Raw genomic sequence first — 15,495 nt, 5'->3', positions numbered from 1 at the left:
AAATGGTAAATAGTTCTACTTTGACATTTGAGGTCAACCTTGTGTGACTGAGCTCGACATTTTTCGCACTGGGGTTTCAAAAATGTTCCTATCTGACATAAGCTGCTAGTACACAGGGTCAAATATTTGTCCGAAAAGAAACCAATGCTAAAACATCTTGTTTGACTCGATCAAATTTTCATTAGTGTCAAACTGATGTTGTTCCTTGAGTTCTTTCCTTGTCAAATATTTGACCCTGTGTACTACTGGCCATACACGGTGAAAAAAAATCACTTAAAGTATGTGTTATAAGCTAGGGACGAGACAAAAGGCTAAAAAAATAAAAATTATATATTTTCAACTACGGTTAATAAAAATGTCAAAAAATGAGTAAATATGTACTCTTGAACCATATATTGTGGTTTGAAACAAGAATCCCGATAGGACTTTAGGAGCCTATTTAGTATATTTGGCAGAAGTTAAAAGAAAATATTGTTGGCCACATGTATGTGAACCTTCCCATAGTGCAGCGTCCGAGACAAAGCGAAAACAATTTTCACCCCAGGGAAAAAAAATGATAACCATTTTTGTGTCTGCTGGCCTGGCGTCGCTGTCAAACTGCTCGACATTCATTTGCGCTAAATTCGACCCTGGCTCTAATTGTTTTGGTTTTCCTTTTAAACGTTATAAACAACACACGGCGCGGAGCTCCCAAAAACCGTTTGGATTTTAATTTTAACTTATTTTTATGTATTTCGTTATGAATTTTAATTGTTCAGGTTTGTTTAGGTTCGTTTAAATACTCCGAGCCACAAAGTGAAATAAAACTTCCGTGTCAAAGCAAGTGATCATGTGCACATTCCCGAAGAATGAAACCGCCCATTTGCGCATAAAGCTGCAACGTGAATCGGCCCTAGCCTTTAGCCGAAACCGTGAACAGGATGCAATATTTTTCTCCACTGAAGCGCTTTGCGCTGGAATCCACAGGAAGTTTGATGACGAGTGCAGGAAACTGACTCCAAGCAGTAAGTATTGATCGCTGGATGTTGATTGACCACCTACTACTGATAGACGTCCATTTTTTTCAGACGATACGCTATTATCTTTGGTAAACGACCTCAAAGTTCCGCTTGAAAAAGATCCACCTGCTCCGGATCCGGTGGCAGGATTTTCTGACCTCCATCGCCGGTGCCAACAATTACCAGAAGAGTGGACCGTGTTTCAAATCAGCAAATGTTACACCCCTCGCTGGAATTCACTCACCCATCAGGAAATGCTAAAGGAAAATACTTGTGTGGAGTTTATCCTACTAAAGTATCCCAATTCGGAACTACTAGACGGCAAACCTTTGATGGTTCGTGTGGATCCGCCACAGGAATCGGATTTCTTTTCGGTACTGTCCTCCATCCCGGTGGAGGTGAAATCCTTCCTGGAGGAAGAGGTCAACTCCGGTTCACGACGGCAGGACGAAATAGAATCGCACATCGCCGGAATTATCGATCGATTAACCGCGTGGTTGGGACCATGGATTGTCCTCTTTAGCGGTAAATTTACCTCTCCCCGAGATCAACAGTTGGAAGCGGAGATTTTCAACCGAGTGGAGGATTTCTGCATCACGAATAAACGCACCAAGCGGGATCAACTGTTGATATCGCTTGTGGCGCGACGATTAGATCTGATCGATTTGAAAGCGGTCTATCGATTCTGTTGCGAGCTGGCCGCGGATGAGCACCAACTCAAGGGTCTGTTTGATCTGCTGGCTGGGTTGAAAGAAACTAAATTTGATGTAGTGTTCAGTGCAAATTGTTTTCCTTGCTTGGTTGTGGTTGACGAGTTAGTCGATAGCTACCCATGGGAAATGATGAACACAAGCCAGGAATTCTGCCGGGTTAGTTCCGTACGGTTGCTGACGCAGTTGTTTGAAGCTCATAAGGATAGAATAAAAAACGGATATCTACGAGTACCAGCGCTGAAATGCCACAGCATCATCAATCCAGGTATGTTTTCATAACTTACTATATTACAATTTGCAATAATTTCAGAATTTTCCTTGTAAAAATATCGGTCTATTTCGACGTTGAAATGACACTATCTCCCCTGCTCTATCAAAACTACTGCAGGATTTTTTTTTCATTTCAGTCATAATGTTCATACACTTTATAACGTACTTTACTTTACAACTCGTAAACGTAGGCTTTGAACATTAAAAATAAAATATTTTGCATCATCTAATAACATGTAGTTGAAATATTGAAATTGTCTAGGGATTTACATTACGTCAAACCTCATTCTTTGTCATGCAATATGTATTCTGTACAGGTAGAGTTTGGAACATTTACTTGGAAGAAGTTCCTTACAGTAGAATAACTAGTATTTCTATTTTCCTTACATTCGATTCCTTCTAGAATATTTTTTCATAATACTAATGTATGCAAGGCATCTTCATATTAGTTCTATTTGATTGTTTGTCCAACAATGTACAGGCGTAACGATGGTGGTTAAATCATCAAAAAGCAGGAAAACTGATTTACATTCTTTGTTTCCTAGAGTTGCCTCCATAGCTCTCTCACGACTTTAATATGCTTGCTATCCTTACGCGGCATTAAGAGAAAAGAATGTGAAGCTTTTCGGCTTTTCTAGCCCATCCACAATATGGGCAATCACCCCAACTAGACCTTAAGTATAAGCATCCGAGCTCGCTTGGAAGGTTTCAATTGCGTGTACGCCCCCTGCCAAACTATCTACACCCCACCAAATAAGCAATATGTACTGAAACAGAGAACATTCCCTGTGTATTAGGATTGATAACTTTATTAATATGTAGATATCTTACAGTCGATGGCCATGCGTATTTCATCGTCCTTTTTCAATACAATAGACCACCTCACGGCGAAATTCCATGTCTTTCGCTCTTTCAGAGAGTTTGAAAACAACAGTACCAGTACCTGTCAAATTTGACAGGTGTTGGTCCTGTTGTTTTCTAATTTCCCGTAGGAGAGAAAGAGAGCGATTTCTCGATGACGTCACCGTGCAATGGAGTCGACACTGATTTTTCAATTGGGCCTAACTTACATTTTCGAGTTCTCTTCATCGATCCTCTCTTTGTGTTATCACAGAATGTGTATTGAGTTTTCCAAAGATTTTTTGGTTGAAATGCGAAGAAGACGTCTACATTTTGCTATAGAAACAAAAAAAATAATGATTTTGTTTGTTTTGATCAAGTTATTAGCGAAAGAGAGAGTCGACGAAGAGAAATCGATCAAGTCAGTTAGGCCCTTATGAAAAATCATTGTCGGAGTATTATGAAAATCGAATGTACCTCACATGATATTCCCTAGGATCGTAGCTTTGGACCTCTAGTTTCAGAATCTGTTCGGTTTAAAATATTTCATCTTGGGTTTTTTGATATTTTTGATTTTATCCTATTTTCTCATACAAATATCGAAAAAGGTCATTTTAAAGTCTATTTCGTCCATATAAAAATGTATGGAAAAATCCAAGATGGATTGTTTCGAATCTAGAGGTCCAAAAATATAATTCTAGCAAATAAATTTTGAGGTGCATTTACTTTTCATAATACTTCCATTTGAACATAGCGTGCGATGATCACTCGCTAACTTGGATTGCTAGGGTGATCACGATCTGCCTTTCTAAAGAGTCCTTTTCAAAATCTTTTCTCTGAGTTTAAACGGGACCTCGTACGCTTTCTTAAAGATTGAATGAGAAAAGTTTGGAAAAGTGATTATCGAAAACCTCACCCTAATATCCACTTCAAAATTACCCATAATGCTTGCATTGTTGTTCTCCGGTAGTAACAAATCAATGCTCTTGACACCCAAAAAATCATTTCTCCCATGTGGGAAAAATACGTCGAGCCGGTTTCCATCCAAAAGTGGCATGAAATTGTTGGAGCAATCCAGAACGACCAAATTCACACGTTTCTCAGTGCATATTGTTAATTCTGACTACAGCTTGTGACCATATAAATACAACTAATCGACTAGCACAATCAACGACTTCAACGCTTTCAAAATATTTTTTGTGGATGGTCAAGCTTTTATTACGCTCACTGTTGTCCCGCAATCTCGCCTTCTACAACAACTTCTACACAACAACACCAAGTTCACCATCTCTCATCCCGAGACATAGCTTTCATCTTGTAGTAGAAATCTTAAGTTCAATAAGTAATTTTCATTCAGAGTGTATTCCGTTTTACCCATTGTATATTTAGTTTACGTTAGTGTGTAAGTTATGTTCCGTTTTAAGTGTATTCCGTTTATCGTGTAAGAAAAATCTCAATTCCCTGTCATTCAAGTTTGAGCGTGTCGGCCGCGTGGACGAAATAAAAAGTCTGTTCGAAATAAAACCCGGTTTGTTTAATTCCCATCAATCTTTATCTTTCTCTAGATCGCGCTCCTGAACAGAGTCAACTTCCTCTTCCTAAACAAAATTAGGGTGCCTGTACCAGTTATCGCACTACCTAAGGCAGTGGTCGCCAAACTGCGGCCCGCGGGCCGCATGCGGCTCTCGACCAGATGTTGTGCGGCCCGCGAACTGATTTTGAAATGTATAAGAAAGCGGCCCACGTAAAGATTCCATAATGAAAATCAGAAATTTTACCACATTTTAAAACTTTAATGAGAATGAATTTTGCCAATACATAACGAGTTCAAAATCCATGGCAGAGAATCTGTGAAATTTAGCCTAAACTCATTATTCAAGCGAAACATTTCGTTCTTAACAACAGATTTGAATATTTTTGAAACAATATTAAAAAAAATTGTTTCTTACAGTTTGGAAAACTTTCAAAAAGCTTACTTCTTTTGAAAAACTCTTTAAGATATGTATTAGTAATTTATTTAAATGCACGAAAATTAAATTAAAAATTTCCATTTTGTTTCTAATGGTGAAAAAACATCCTTTTATATACTTTATATTCACCACTTCTGTCAGGAAACTATTTCAATTTTTTTTACAGAATTGTTGCCTATAATTTCTTTTAAAAAAGTGTTGCTCAAACTTTCGGAATTTCTAAAACCTTCAGGGATTCGGCAAGATACTCTTTATTCTTCTCCTAGCAATACTTTTGGTAATTCCTCTTAAAATATCTATTTTAAATCGGCTACAAATACTTGTCCACATTGCTCAGAAAATCATGTCTGCAGGTTTTTCTTAATTGGCTTCTAAAAAAATCATTCTGAAATTTCTCAAAATCCACTCAAGTCCCAAAAAAACTCACAGTTCTAAGATTTTTTAAAATACTTCTCAGGAAATCCTTAAGTTGCAGTAAGAAACTCCATTCGGAAATTTATCAAAACTGGATCCAGATGTTTTACAAGAAATTTGTCCGTGTTCGTGTCTAGGACTTCCACAATTCTGCACTTATAATCTGCGCTTTAAGTACGCTGTAAACTTACACAATATTCTTAATATTGTGTATTATAAATAAATAAAAGGTCCATATTATTCTAGCCACTTTGTGACTTGAAGTAGCTTGTCTGAAATATTTTTCAAATATTATGAATACCAAAAACTGAAAAAAATGTTTTGTGTTTTTAATATCATACGATTTTCAAATTTTTTCCTAGTAAAATAAAATTTCCTGATCTCCTGATCTCCAGGTTGTTTAGTTTTTTGCCCTTATTCAATGTTAAAAAAAAACAAAATTCTTTTTATATGTGAGTTTTAACTAATGATTATTCTTTACACTTTTCGAAAAATCAAACAAATGTATTTTATGCTAAATCTTGAAAATCATTGAAAATTAACTCTTAAATGACTTGCGGCCCGCAGTCTCTTTTCAAAATTCAATTTTGGCCCGCAAAGACAGTTAGGCTGAGGATCACTGACCTAAGGAAAACAATTTCTACAAAAATAAGAAGAAGACTGACGAATGTCTTCGATATGTCAAATGATTGATTCGTGTTCATACATTATAGGAAAAATATAGAAACGGGGTCAAAACTACTTTATGTATTTATTACGGCGTGTGCCAATGATAGGAACCCTGTACCAGTTATGGACACATTTGTCAATTCGGGTTCCAATTCGCACTATTCACATGCATTCCTTATGTGATTATCCATAACTGGTACTCTATGGTGAAATAGGATGCAAGGAAGCCGAAAAAATAAGGAAAATGATTTATTTCTATCATAATTTGAGCAAATTGAATGATTGCAATCATCTTTTGTGAACGTGATCTGTTGTTCACATTTTTCATTTTGTTGGTTTACATCATTAAACGTTATAAATCAACTATGGCGAATTAGAGGTACTATAGCCATAACTGGTACACTGAGCCTAACCGTTCTACGATTGTAAAACTTAAAACAGTTACGTTGTTTAACGCGAACGCGTTTTTTTTTACAGAAGTTACGATATTGTGGCGTTAGCACTGAATTGATTTTCGAAAAAACTTCATTGACTTCCGCTGCCTTTCCTATGCGTTAAACATTACGTCGGAAGTAGTGCGTTATATAGAACACCAGATTTACTGTACAGCGCACTACTTCCGACGTTATGTTTAACGTATAGGAAAGGCAGCGGAAGTCAATGAAGTTTTTTCGGAAATCAATTTAGTGCTAAACCAACAATATTGGCATGCTTGCCTTCATTTTCAGGTCTACGATGCTGCAGCTGTTAATGAGCGATAATTACTGTTATCTAAGCGGTACTGGATCCAACACACACGATCGCTACTCTATAAATAGAAGAGAGAAGAGAGATAATGAGAATGGTGATAAATCTCAGTTTTCCAAGTAGCTCAATTCACTTAAAAAAGTTTTTTGCAATTACGTTGTGAAAAGTTGAACATTTCAGTTGGCTGAAATATGCTGAAATGGCCTACTTTTCACCACTAATGCAAGTGTGCCGAAAAGTACTACTTTTCGGCACTTTTAAGAGTGCTGAAAAGTAGCACTTTTCGGCACTTTTGCTCGTACGCACTTTTTACTTACCACCGTGCCTTCCGTAGATTCAGCCTCTGCCTCTAAGTCAAATGAGCAGTTCGAATCCGAATTAGGACGATTTCAATTACGAGCTGCTGAATCTGCTTTTCCTTTTTCCTGCGGAAAACTGTTTGACAACGGGAGCTCGATCGTTGGTGACGCCTACTACACCATAGCCTACCCAGAGCCGTAGCGTGGTCCCATGGCGCCCTTGGCAAGCATCCTGATTGGCGCCCCATGACAATTGGACATTGTTGATTTGCAAAAGTTATAATTTTTTTCGGAGTTTCTTTAAAAATTGAATTTTAGTGTTTCGAAAAAACAAATTCCTCCCGATTTTTTTCATTCATGTTTTTCTTTGGGAATTTCAATGGGAGTTGCCCAAAAAAAATCCAAAATTTATTACTCTTATACGAGTATACGTACGAACACATTTTGCATTTCAAGAATCACACTAAGCTCAACACAATAATTAGAAACTTAGAAACGACATTTCTGATTCTCAACAGGAATGATGAATAAATTTGTTCAAGAGTCTTACAGTATTTTTCTTTTTTTCTTATCTTCTTATATTCTTTTTTTTTCAAATGAAATTTGTTTTCGAAAATACTTGGGTTTGAGTGGTTTTCAGGTATCATCAAACGATCCATTTTAACAATTTTGGGCGATTAGTTCAATTGATTTCACCAGAATTTTTCAGTAACTTTACCAAAGTTTGTTCAAAATATTTCCCAGAAGACCTTACATGTAAGCCTGGATAAATACCAGAAGGAGTTCCTGTAGATATTTCTAGATGAGTATATGTTGGAATCTCTGGAGGGATTCCTGCGGGAATATCCGGTGCATATTAAAATCCGGGAGACATTTCAGCAAAAATTCCAAATGGAATTCCTGGAATAGTTCGTAAAGAAATGCCTGAAGGAATGCTTGTAAAAAAACTGTGGAGAACCACTGGAAGAATTCTTGAAAAAAATACTTGGAATAATTTTTGAATGAATCCCTTTTTTAAGAAATCTCACGAAAATTTTCTTAAAAAAATACCTAGAATGTTTTTTTGAAGAAATTCATAGAGACATTTCTGAAGGAATTCATGGAAGGCTTTCAAAAGAATCCTTTGGAGAAATTTTGAATAAAATCAATGGCAGGTTTTTCAGCGGAACACCTAAGAATTTATGAGGAAATACATGAAAGGTTTTCTAGGGAATTCTAGCAGAAATTTATGAATCAATGTCTAGTGAACATGGAACAATTTCGGAAGGAATCAATGGAAGATTTTCTATGCTATATTAGAGATTTCTTCAATTTAAAGGGATCTACCAAAGACTTTCTGACAACTTTGATAAAATTTCTAAAGAAATAGGGTGCGTGTACCAATTATGGCCCTACCTAAGGAAAGCTATTTATACAAAAATAACCAGAAGGCCAACGAATGTCATCAATAAGTTAAAAGACAGCTTAGTTTCCATATTTTACAGGAAAAATATAGAAACGGTGCCAAAACTACTTTAAGTATTGATTACAGCGTGTGCCAATGATAGGAACCCTGTACCAGATATGGTTACATTTTTTAACTTCGGTTCCTTTTCGCACTATTTGCATGCATTCCTTATGAGGTTAGCCATAACTGGTACATTATGGCGAAAATGGGTGCAAGGAAGCCGAAATTTTAAGGAAAATGATTTATTTCTACTATGATTTGAGGAAAATGTTGAGTTTAAATGGTGCGACTGGAAATTCTTAGAGGCATTTCCCTGGAGAAAATCCATGGAGAGATTTCTGAAGGAATCTCTGCTGAATTTTCTATAGGAATCCATGGTGGAATTACTGGTGAAATTTATTGAAGAGTTACTAAGTAATCCTTATAAATATTTTTGAAGAAATCTCTATAAGATTTTCTGGAGGAAACTTTGGAAAATTTCTAAAGAAATTCATTGAAGATTTTCTTCAAGAACTCCTAGACATAAATTGTGAAACAGAAGTATTGAGAAATAGAGTTATGTAGAATTTTCGAAGGAAATTGAAGAAAATTTATCCCTGAAAGATAAGTATCTACCGAAATTTATCAAGGAAGCTGTGGAAAATTGTCTAATCAAATCCTTTGGGAAATATCAGGAGGAATCCTTTCACCAATTTCTGAATTAATTTCAAAATATCTTCCTGAATTTCTTGAGAAATAAAGGAAAAAAATCAATGAATGCGAAGAAAATTTTCGAAAGTAACTTCAAGACATTCCCTAGTGAGAATATCTAGGATTTTTTTTTTAACAAAAATCACCGCAATTTTGAAAGCATTTGATCTTGCTTTGCTCGATAAAAAACTTAAATAATTATAAAAAAATAAAATAGTAGATAAATTCCCAGGTGACATTATGGTAAATGTTCAAAATAAACTAAAACAAACTAAGAAAAATTGAGAATACGGAAAACTAAAGAACATACATATTACCAATTTTAGATACTGGAAAAAGTGAAACCTTAATAACATTCAAGAGTAGCATCATCCTGTTTTCCTCTAGCCTTAGGACTTTTCGGCGCCCCTCTGCGGCTGGCGCCCTTGGCGGGGGCCAACCTGGCCAACCCCACGCTACGGCTCTGAGCCTACCTAATCAAACAAAAAAACAACGCCTACAAGCATGAGCGCGCGCACGTGGTTTCTACTGATACATGTTTGTGTAGCAAGAAAAGATCGCTCTCAATTGGTGTTTTTTGTAATTACAAAAAACTTTGTATGCAACTCGTTGCATAAATAACTATTTCCATGTCGAAACTGAAAAAGATTAGCTCCAGGGGTTCCTTCGGGTAAAGTGGTGAACCTTAAACACTTGTTCACTCGTTGCCGACCTTAGCTAAAAGAAATCGAGTGCATATTTATTTCCAATCATTAAACATCTGCTATAAATTGTATCTTCAGATTGCGTACTACATACTACTACACAGAACTTTAACTTCAAATTATGGCTACGAAACCGGGTTCTCTTTAGCTATACGCATCAGTATCAGGAATCAGGTATCAGGACATCGGCTCGGGTGGCACGCTCTCCGCGCTTCTGGGAGATTTGTGCCTCGCCATTTTAGTTAGCCTGTTTCGTCATCCACTCGCCGGGGCAATGAAAGAGGAAGAGAGAGGAAAATAAAAGGACAGGAATGAAAACATTGGGTAAAAATGAAACGGATAACTTAAGTCCACAACGGTTTACCCAATTATTGGAATATAGGAAGGACAAGCAATATTTGCTGATTATCTTTGAAATTACTCATCTGCTGTAAATCATTCTTACCACAAGCGATTCAACTACAAGAATCAATTTAGGTTTCCATTTAGATTTCCACATGTTCAACAAAGTTGCAATTATTGAGAAGAGAAAAAAACAACAATATGTGGATCACTAAGATTGTCTATCTATCTATCTATCTATAGGGTGGATGTACCAATTATGGCACTACTAAGGAAAACTATTTATACAAAAATAACGAGAAGACCAACGAATGTCATCAATATGTTAAAAGATAGCTAAGTTTCCACACTTTACAGGAAAAATATAGAAACCGAGCCAAATCTACTTTTAGTATTTATTACAGCGTGTGCCAATGATAGGAACCCTGTACCAATTATGGTTACATTTTTTAACGTCGGTTCCTTTTCGCACTATTTACATGCATTTCTTATGGGATTAGCCATAACTGGTACACTATGGCGAAAAAGGGTGCAAGGAAGCCGAAATTTTAAGGAAAATGATTTATTTCTACCATAATTTGAGCAAAATGTGGAGTTTAAATGAGTGCAACCATCTTTTGTGAACGTGATCTGTTGTTCACAATTTTTTTCTTGTTGGTTTACACCGTTAAAGGGTGAAAATCCACTATGGCGAATGATTGGTACTATAACCATAATTGGAGCACTTACCCTATAATGTGTTTGTATGTCACGAATAGGCTCGGGAATGGTCCAATGGATCTACACCATTCTTTCAGTGTTTCATTCGTGCAGGGCTCCGACGTGTTCGTACGAAAAAATAATTGAAAAAATCGACCGGGAACACACCGAATACGAGAAAGTTTGAAATTCCATTTTGCGGGCCATTTCTCTTCAGAACTGCATTTCAAAAAACATAGTAGGCAGGCAGTACGACGTTTGCCGGGACAGCAAGAATCAATTTAGCTTTCTATTTAGGTTCCCACAGGTTCAACAAAGTTGCAATTATTGAGAAGAGAAAAAAAAACAACAATATGTGGATCATTAAGATTGTCTATCTATTTGGAATTAAGGAGTGTTGTATCAATTCTATTCATTATTTTTATTTTATTCAATCAATACAATTTAATCAAGTAATCAATATACAAATATATCAATTATTCAGAAATCTTAGGATATACTTTGACTGTAACTTGGAACAGCCCATAAAAAAGCTTGTTGCCTTGATTAATTAGCTTCACAATGGATTCCTCGTCAATGCTCATTACAATAGAACCACAGACAAACAGACGTAACACCCTGAACGATTTTCATGGAAATCCATCGCCCAGTTCACACTACCATCATCTGGTGGAAAAGTTGCACGAATCGCTGTGTTGTGCCATATCGTCAACAGAAGGCGCAAGTATGAAACGTCAAACGCATAGAAAAATGATGCGCGCGCCTCTGGTTGTGAAAGCCACAACTATGAAAATTTAAAATGATCGTTAAAAGCGTGGTCGATGGAAATTTCGCAAGTGTTACGTCTGTTTGTCTGTGATAGAACGCTCATAATTTTGTCATTTCCACTTTTGTCCATTTTTGGAAAATGAGGAACAGCAAAAATTATGCGCCGTAACTGTGGAATAGGAGAATATGGCTTCACAACGAAATTGTCAATATCACTATTAACTCTAATGTCCTCTAGGACAGTCTTCAACCATGACAGGCTAGGTTCGTCACAGGCACTAAACTAGTGATCACCAAAGTGCGGCCCGTGGACCGCACGTGATGCCGAGTTCTCTATGTTACTGTAGGATTTCTTGCAATGTTTCTTATGGAGGTTGTTCTACTCCCAAAACAATCTAAAATAACGTGTTTACCGTTTCACACATGGATCCAGAAGGTGCAATACAAGCATTTGAAAAAATAGGTCTAAGGATCACTGTAAACCAACCGATGCCGCGTGTGTGTCCTGAGTTATAAAAGGTTGGAAGAAATTTTGCAGTCAAGTTCTGTTGCCTATCAAAAATTTCGCCGTACAGGTTCTGGAAGTAGCCATCATCGACATCTGCATTTTGCCGCTCAATCATGATCTTCAATTTGTTCGAAAGAGTCACGCGCTGACGCTTGTCATCGCCGTTCGAGGGGGAGTTCGCGGGCCGCTTGATGCCTCCGGCTTCTAAAGCACCTGCAGCTTCCTCAACGATAGAGTCCTCCTCTTGTGGAGCAAGCAGCGCGTGCTCAAGGAACATGTCGTCATTCTGTTAGAGATATTTTAATGATTATATTACGTGGTTTTTTTTTGGTAATTATATAACTTATCATATTATCAGCAGTTTGTTTGTTAGCCATTTGGAAGCTTCGAAAAAAATAATTTAACAGCAATAATATACACTTTTCACCGAGTTTGAATAAACTAGCAGTAGCTGACGCAGAATATGTGTTCTATATGTCAGAGAGGTACTAAAAGAGACGATGATTTTTTGGCGTTTTCTAAATACGTAAGAACAATAAGGCAATCCATGAGACAGATCCGATCAGCTGATTTTTTTTGTTTACCATATATTTTTGACATCCGATGATGGGGGTGACAGTTGAACACAAAGGAATTTGTTAAGCACTGACGACACTTGACGAAACTTTGTTAAGTTGTATTCACACTATGTTTACACTATTGGCTGTCACCGTCACCCCATCGCGAAAAGTCGTCATGGATTGCCTTATACCGCACGTATATGCAGCGTATGTGATCGTGTAAATGGTGGAACAATGATAATGTACACAAGAATCTAAACAGCTAGCATTGCTATTCGATTTGCCTAATGCACTAATATTGAATAACACATACCACAGATCAGAGTTCACAAAGTAGTATACATATTGAATACAATTATTATGTCGATACTTAAGTATAATTACACTAGTTTACAGCATTTTTGAACTCGGTAAGCTGATGATCGTTTTTGGTGTAGAATCATGCCCTGAGTTCGAAAACGCAAAGGAAAAAAATTACAGTAGAGCGGAAATTTTTTCGACTTTCCATACAAGGTTGATGATTTGAAATCGATTTTTGTTCTATTTTTAAGCAAAGTCGCTCACTTCAAATATCTCATTCTTCGTAATCGATGGTCCGATTGAGCTGAAATTTTTACTGTAACTCGCCTATATATGATATGTCAAATAAACGTCGAGAAAGAATTTTTAAGTTGGTTTTTTCTTATTGAAAAAAATACATTTCCTCGAAAAATTTTGGAAATTTTGCCAAAATTTAAGAAGATCATCCCTAAAACTCGCCAATATCTTGAATTTCATCAATCTGATGCAAAACCTGTATTCAGATGTTCGAATGGTATTGTATTCAGCTTTTAATTTATGGAAAAAGATTTAAAATTGGTTAAACAAAACGCAATATATTTGAATTTTAGTAAATTACATATTTTGAAAAGTTGCAAAACTCGATATTGAGCTAAAACTCAAAAACTGTTCTACTTAAAATTTTGTGAAGGTCGGTTTCGAAATCAGCACTAAATTGTGCTTCAAAAACTTTGGTCGTTGACAGAAGTTCACGACTTTCGTTTTATTTTGTAAACTTGTGTTATCTGTAGAGAGTTGATTTTTGAATACAGCGATTACTACTGAGAAATTCACATGAAATATTAGAAATAGAAATGTTTCACAATAAATTATTGAAATACACCACATCTACTGGCTATATCCACTAAAAAAAGTTATACAACTGCGTTTGGACACTGTAAATGTTTAAGCTTGCACATATTTTGATTAATTGCACATTTTTACATAGTTAAAGTAATTATTTTAATAGAGTACATCCTTCACGCACTTGCCACATGGCTTACTTTCCAGAAAATTCCCATAAGCAATTAGTAACGCATCAGTAACTTTCCGAATCAATTTTTCTCACTCACTGTCGATCTCGCTGCCCTTCACTATTGCCAATTTATTCCAATCTGAACTAAATATATTTTCTTATGTTAAATTGTTATCTAAGATCTTAGCATATTTTTTAAAATTTAATGACATGTATATTTTTTAGACAATAATTTGGCCAAAATGAGTGTACGGCTACAAGCTTTCTACAAGGAATGGTACCAGGACTTTAACTTGACTATCGATTCTCCACCGACGGATAACGAATTTGGAAGCATATTGCGCGAGGCTGACGTTATGATGTGAGTGTTTGCATCTTATTAGAAGTTTCATCCACAATTATCAGTATCTCCTTTCCAGCTATAACGGTCACGGCACCGGACTCCAGTTTATCGATGGAGAAACCATTCTTCAACAGGACATCAAAAGTTTGATATTTTTGTTTGGCTGCGACTCGGTTCGGTTGTTTGCCGGGGGTCTTTTCCGGGACATGGCTGGCAGTCACCTATACTACAACATCGCGAAATGTCCCACGGTGGTGGGTGCCCTTTGGGCACTGACGGACTATTTCACCGATTACTACTCGATCCTGTTGGTCGGCCAGTGGATCCCAACGCGGAATCTCAAGTTTCGCGAACACTCCGTTTTCGATTTGGATTCGTCTGCGTTCAAGTACGGAACATTGCGTAAGTTGAAGTGAACACGGTACCAAGTACAAGCTTTATACGTTGGGCATAAGGACGTTTAGCCACTAATGAGAGGCCAATTTATAATGCATCACTAATAAGTTTGCCTTATTAGAGCATGAAGACTGTTATGCCAAAATTTGGACATTTAATGTCCTTTATACCAAACTTCTTTATGTCAAATGTACTTATGCCAAACGTCCTTATACCTAACGTACTAGACCTGTTAAATGATGTTATACAAAAAATGTGTACCGAATGTGGCACTCTACACGTACATAACATGTTGAAATGATGGACGTTTACCATTGTCTTTAATTTTGCAGAATTGAACAAAAAATCACAATCCAAACTGGGCGATGAAAATTTGCTGGCGCTGATGGCACAGTTTCGGCGGCGTAATTGGCTCCCTAAGCGGATACGCTGCGCAATGGTCTGCCGTGGATTACCGGCTGTTAATTCCGCGTTCTAGTACAACACTTCGCATTATTATCTGTTGGTTGAAATAACAATCTTGCTATTCGAATCTAAAAGCATATTTACGTGTAAATTAGTGAAAGAAATCCTTTTCGTCCTGAAAGTTCTATTTCTGGAATCGTCCCGTCTGTGGAAAGAACCAAGATTTGCATTTTTTGCGCCACATTCAGCACAGCTTCGAGAGCAAAGACGTGTGCACGGTATACCCCGGTGGATCTGGTCTCTCTGTGACGATTCGCGCCTCTGATTATCGTCAATTGGATAATGGAATGGAAGACGATCGTTCTGATTCAATTTATGATATGGAACTCCCCTATCTGAGGTAGCTGTGAAGATCTACA

At 36.9% G+C, this 15,495-nt stretch overlaps 1 protein-coding gene across 1 annotated transcript; it reads left to right on the top strand.

Annotated features, from left to right (window-relative positions):
• The first annotated feature begins 646 nt into the window (after window positions 1-646).
• On the top strand, window positions 647-15,360 carry LOC109423263 (uncharacterized). Its single transcript, XM_062861254.1, has 5 exons — window positions 647-1,004; window positions 1,068-1,976; window positions 14,158-14,293; window positions 14,352-14,677; window positions 15,004-15,360. Exons 1-5 carry the CDS (start codon window positions 830-832, stop codon window positions 15,147-15,149), a joined length of 1,692 nt encoding a protein of 563 aa, XP_062717238.1. The 5' UTR covers window positions 647-829; the 3' UTR covers window positions 15,150-15,360.
• Window positions 15,361-15,495: the final 135 nt, after the last annotated feature.

The sequence above is a fragment of the Aedes albopictus genome, chromosome 3 (assembly GCF_035046485.1).
Source record: "Aedes albopictus strain Foshan chromosome 3, AalbF5, whole genome shotgun sequence".
NCBI lineage: Eukaryota > Metazoa > Arthropoda > Insecta > Diptera > Culicidae > Aedes > Aedes albopictus.
This window is presented reverse-complemented; position numbering and strand designations above follow the sequence as displayed.

Excerpts from the sequence above, each read along its gene's own strand:
- LOC109423263 (XM_062861254.1), top strand. The coding sequence starts at position 830 with ATGTGCACATTCCCGAAGAATGAAACCGCCCATTTGCGCATAAAGCTG. Across the intron at positions 1,005-1,067 it reads CAGGAAACTGACTCCAAGCA|ACGATACGCTATTATCTTTG; the intron begins GTAAGTATTGAT and ends CATTTTTTTCAG. Across the intron at positions 14,294-14,351 it reads CGCGAGGCTGACGTTATGAT|CTATAACGGTCACGGCACCG; the intron begins GTGAGTGTTTGC and ends TCTCCTTTCCAG.